At 44.9% G+C, this 5,989-nt stretch overlaps 1 protein-coding gene across 1 annotated transcript; it reads right to left on the reverse strand.

Annotated features, from left to right (window-relative positions):
* Window positions 1–3,528: 3,528 nt before the first annotated feature.
* LOC306650722 (ferritin heavy chain-like) lies at window positions 3,529–5,656 on the reverse strand. The gene has a single exon (XM_079122979.1). It carries the CDS (start codon window positions 4,261–4,263, stop codon window positions 3,709–3,711), a length of 555 nt encoding a protein of 184 aa, XP_078979105.1. The 5' UTR covers window positions 4,264–5,656; the 3' UTR covers window positions 3,529–3,708.
* Window positions 5,657–5,989: the final 333 nt, after the last annotated feature.

Consider the following 5,989-nt stretch of genomic DNA (forward strand, 5'->3'; position numbering starts at 1 on the left):
TTGTATACCCTGGCCCCTTGTATGCTCAATCCCACTTACTAGGATTTCTTGTATATCTCCTACCATTTTTCTAGGTGTGATCTTGTGTTCACTCTTATATTACCCTGGTACGGCCCAACCACCAAAGAAGTACTTCTTCCTCGGGAGAAGGTTGAGAATAGATTTTCCTACCTTGGTCTGTGCACAGAACTACTTGGTTGCTGTAGTACTTGCTGAGGTCCTTTCTCAGTTACCAGTCCACTTCTGATCCACTTCAGATTTTGGATCCTTTGTTGACCTCAGGGATTGCAGTTTCTTCCCTGTCTCAGAGGCTACCAAAACAAGGCCGTAGGACACATCTCCTCTGAGGAGGGGGGTCCCTGAGACCCCTAGGTAATATATGGAACACCACATTGGGTGCCAAAATTATTAGAAATAACGAGGTGCCACAAGAAATCAAACAAGTGCTTGAAAGTGGGTAGGCAAAGCAAATCTTTACTTCTACCAGATGGGCATACTACTGGAACCTGGCTAGCAAGTACACTGGTTTAAAAACCTAACAGTGCCGCCCTTTGCCCTGATTGCAGGACTTTTGGTTATACAATTGGCTAATTTCAAAATTGGGGTGGGGAAAAAGGGGAGGACTATAATTAAAATGGCTACAATTGGATTCAAATAATGCTGAATACTGGGTTCTGAAAATAGACCACCAGACTTTCTATTTCTCACAACATCCATAACAAAATATCACAGTCTTGGTTGCTTCCACAACAGATTTTTCTCACAGTTCTGGCAGCTAGAAGTCTGTTATCAGGGAATTAACTCTACCTGACTTGCAAGAAGATAGCTGTCTTCTTACAGTGTGCTCACAACGGGGCGGGGGAGAGAGAGAGAACTCTGTTATCTCTTCATAAATAAAGACCATCAGAACAGGTCATAAGTTCATGTCCTCTTATGAATCTAATTACATACCAAAGGCTCGCACATCAAATATCAGCCACATTGGGCATGAGAACTTCATGATATGAATTGGGGGAGCACAAATGTTCAATTCATAGCATTTTATCCCTGCCTTCCCAATATTATGTCCTTTAGACATGCAAATCACACCCATTCTGTCCTAGATCAATGTTATCCAGAGAAAGAGAACCAGTAGGACAAATGTAGATATATATGAGGTTTATCATGAGAATTGGCTTATGCATTTATGGAAGTCACTAAATTCCACTCTTGGCTGTCTGCAGACTGAAGTTGTGGTATAATTCAATCTAAGACTGAATGCCTAGGAACTATGGGATCCAATGGTGTAACATTTAGCCTGAGACCAGAGGTCTGAGAACTATAAGCTCCAATGCTTAAGGCAGAAAAAGATGGCTGTCCGATGTGAAGGAGAAAATTAAGTAATTTCCCCTTCTTCCACACAGTATTTATTTGTTTGTGTTTGAGATGAGAATCTCACTATGTTTCCCAGACTGGGCTAGAACTCAAAATCCTCCCACATCAGCCTCCCTAGAAACTGGGATTATAGGTCATTGTCACAATGCCCAGCCCTCAACTTTTTTGTTCTATCCTGGTCCTCAACTGTTTGGATGACGCCTGTCCACAATGTTGGCATACAGTGGATCACTTTTACTCAGTCAACTGACTCAAATGCCAATCTTTTCCTAGAAACATCCCCACAAATAAACCCAGAAATAATGTTTCAATATCTATTTGCGTATCTCTTAGCCTATTTAAATGGATATATAATGTTAACCATCACATATCCAAACCTCTCCAAAGGTCATAACTTACTCCAGTATCATCTTTAAAGTCTAAAATCCAAACTCTTATTTGAATCAAATATGGGGAAGATTCTAGATTGATTTTGAAAGATAAACAAATGTGAGTGATGGGTAACTTTATAGACTAGGACTACTATACTGACCCCCAGATGCTTTCTTTTCAAGGGCAATTTGCCTAAGGCTGCTCTGACACTACCTGGCTCAAGTCAATAGAATATGCTACATTCCTCAGCAACCAACTAGGTAATTACAGGAGAAATGCAGGCCCGAAAGTGTCCTCCCTGCTGATAAGAAGAACACAAGTTACCTTGAAGTGGGGGACTTCTGTGATCTTTACAACAAATCAGATTCCAGAACTCAGGAAGACAGGATAATTAGAAGCAAAGTCCCCCAACCATAAAAGTTTGTAAGAAAACGTTCCAATTAGAGCTGGTCAGCATGGACCAAGGCGACTTAGAGTTGCCTTAGATCGTTAACATGTCATTATAATAGTAAAATCTCTCTTCCATGATGTAGGATCATGTGCAGTACAGACTTGAAAGTCCAATGCTATCCTGCTATCAGTCAAAAGTGAAGAGGTGGACATGGGCAGCACTCTCTGGATAGTTCCCTAGGACTCCCATGAAAACAGGAGGAGCACCTGGTCTTCTCCCCTCTGAGAAAATCCACTCTCTCCCTTTCTCCCTTCAAAGTGTTTCCTTTTTCCCTTTTCTCTCTCTTCTAATAAAGTCATGCCTGCTACTATGTGTGATATGTCTGAAAACTTTCTGGCATGGTTGCAAGAGTGGTGACTATGGACATGCATGGTTGCTTCAACTCCATGGATGACCTTGCTCTGCAAGATTTAATCCTGAGGCAAAATTTCTCTCAGCTGTGAACCTGTGAAACCAGATGAGTTGTTTCCAAAATACAATGGTAGGACAAGCAAACAATAGAAATTCCCAATCCAAAAAGTACAGACAAGAAATGAGGAAAGGCTGAAGGTTACCATGAAAGCCCAAAACCAAAGTAAACATTCCATTACATTTCAAGGATTAAGAATAATCGATTTGGTTCCATACTTTCCCTGCAACCCAATGGAGTGGTCATGTCACTTTGCCTCATGGTTCCTGTAACAAGGCTTCTTAAGAGTGGACTCACCAACAAGGTTCTACAGCGTCTACCCAGTCTTCAGGGAAAAGCTACTGGCTTGATGAAATCTGGGTGGTATCCCTGATAATCTCACAATCACCTTGGGGGACATTTTATTGTGAAGAATCATATGTGTTCATACCTGAATTGTCTCTTTCAGATGAATCCAAGAAATCTAAGAACCTTCCCTCATTTGAAAAATCTCTGTCCCCATCTGCTAAAACTGGTAGTGTTTCTCTCTTGTTTATCAAAGAGTAGTACAACCACACATTGTGTCCTCTTTAGACTAAAATCTGAAAGTTTTCAGGTATAGTTTAAGATTCCTTTATTATAATACATACTCAATCCCATTCCCTTCACTTCTTCACCAGAGGCGCCATGTTCTTACACCCAGCAGTAAATAGCCATGAAGACCCCACGACAACCTCCCACAGGATCCTGTCCCTCTTGCTCGCAGAGGTTATAAAAGACAAATTTTGTGTTTTCCAGGAGCCTGTGCAATACTTTTTCCTCTCTACTCGTGGAGATTCTGAGCAGCCTGTGGATGGGACATGCGTGGCCAGAAAGAATCAGGGATCTGCCCTCATTCTCAAAAGGTGAGAGTTTTGCACGCGTGCGCGCGCACACACACACACACACACACATCAACTGGACACCTTCATTTCCTTAAGAACCAAATAAATAACTTTATTGGAAGTAACAATGAAACTGAAAGGCCGAAACTAAGGTGAATGGGCTGCAAGGGCAATGTGCAGGCCGGCCTGGGACCCACCCGGGGCAAGACTCCCTGGCATGGGCTGGGGCACAGTCCTGCTCAGTTGTCCTTGTCGCTGCGGCCCAGGGTGAGCCTGTCAAAGAGGAGCTCGGCCAGGGGGTTTTCCGGGGCCTCCATCCTGCGCAGGTTGGTCAGGTAGCCGCCCAGCTCCCGGATGATGAGGACCTGCTGGTGCAGATAGTGGCTCCGCAGGAAGTGGCAGAGGTGGGGGTCCTCCCTCTCGGTGGCCAGGCGGTGCAGCTCCAGGAGGCTCTGGTTGACCCTCTTCTCCAGGTGCAGGGCGCGCTCCATGGCCTGGAAGCCGCTGTGCCAGTCATCGCGGTCGGGCTTGAGGATGTCCTGGAGGCGGATGCGGCCTCCGCGCTGGTTCTGCATCTTCATCAGCTTCTCGGCGCCATCCCCCCACTCGTGGGAGCGGCGCAGGAAGAAGCTGGAGAAGTGCTCCAGGGCCACGCTGTGGCCGTCGCAGTAGAAGGCCAAGGACAGGTAGACGTAGGAGGCGTGCAGTTGCACCTGGATCTGGCGGTTGACGGCGACCTCGCAGTCGGGGTGGTAGTTGTGGTTCACCTGCGAGGCCACCACGACGGGGACCATGACAGGCGGCGGCTGGAGCGGCTCCACCACGAAGGGGATGGCTGCGCGGGTTCTGGGGCTGCGCAGTGGGCAGCGGCGCCGGCCGCGGTTGCGGCGGTGCCCTCTGAGCACCGCCAGGGTGGGTGAGGGCGGTACCTCGGCTGGTGGGCGGTGGGCGGTGTCGGGGCGGGGCTGGGCTGCGCTGGGCGGAAGAGAAGCGGGTAATGGCGGCCGTGGAGCCAGTAATGGCGGCGGAGATTCCCTCAGGAGTCAGGGGTCAGGGGTTGGCGGAGCCCGGATGTGGTCCGTTGAAACCCGGGCAACTCCGCTCAACGTCTCACCTACGTCATATTTTTTAAAGTTACAAGCACACAAGGGCAAACTGTTAATCGCGGCTTAGGTTTGAAAGAGGCTCATGTGAATACTGTCTAAGTGTGGTTGTTTCATTAAATGGAGGGCTTTTGCTGAGGGTTAATATCATATTGCTTTATTTGAATGGCAGCTTTCCTCAGTGATGTCAGTGTCTATATTAATGACCCTTTTCAATACGCCCTCACCCCTTTTCCAGAACTCAACAAATCCAGCCACTGCCTCTTTTCTCCTCCCACTCACGATCAAGTTCACACTTCTCCGACAGCAGAGCGTCACTCCAAAATCTCTGCATCCTTCTACCTTTCTGGGTTTCACTCTTTTCGGACTGGTTCCTGTCGTCCCTAGACTCTCTGGAATCTTCCACCACAATCCTAGCAACACATTCTTTTCGTCTTGTCTGGACCCCCAAATGGACAATCTCAATGGTCTCTTAATATCCCGGATCAGCTCACCCCATGTAACTAGGTCATGGATTTCCTCTTGGGTAAATACAATGTTCTCTTTTCTCTGATGGAAAACAAAAGGTTTAGGTGTATTCTTGGGAAAGCGCTGCTAACCATGTGGAAGTATTCATGCCCTCCAACCTCCTCTAGACTTTCATTGCCCCTCAAATAGCTTTGTTGTTTTTTATTCTCTAATTGAGAATCAATAAATCCCAAGGTTAGTCTGAGAAAGTGACTAAACTTGCAAATGTAGCTTATTCAGGAAAGATTTAAATAGGCCCGATGTTATTGTCCTCAATTGCTCTTTTTATCTTTCTGTCCAAAAAACTAAAAATTTTAAGATGGGGATCCTTAGTTATGTCTATGTGATTCTATGGCAAAGCTTCCTGTACTGGAGAATTAATAAGAATGATATCAACAGATCTTGTTTTTTAAGCTATTTTCTTTTGTATTACACAATTTTATTATAATAGCAATGTGATAGATATTATGTTAGACTATTTAATGTGCAGTAGATCTTACTTTAGTCTATTGAATGCATAACCTCACAGTACTGCCACTACTATTTTGTGCTTTATTGTAATAAATTTGATAGTTCAAAAGCTGAATTTGTGGGGGCTGGGGATATAGCTCAGTTGGTAGAGTGCTTGCCTCACAAGCACAACGCCCTGGGTTCAATCCCTAGCACTGCAAAAAAAATCCAAAAAAACAAAACAAAACAAAAAACTGAATTTGTTTTTACTTAGGGAAATAAAGAATAATAAAGAAAATGTACATAGATCTGACTAGTTTTTCTTTTTAGACATTAGTTATTTCCCCTGGACACCAGAAAGAAGGGCTGGTTGATAAGATATGATGAGAACCACAAGTAGCTGTCAACAACTCATGTTGCAGGACTGGAGATGAAAGGCACAGAATGCTTCTTTTAAATA

Source organism: Sciurus vulgaris, assembly GCF_902686455.1.
Source record: "Sciurus vulgaris genome assembly, chromosome: X".
NCBI lineage: Eukaryota > Metazoa > Chordata > Mammalia > Rodentia > Sciuridae > Sciurus > Sciurus vulgaris.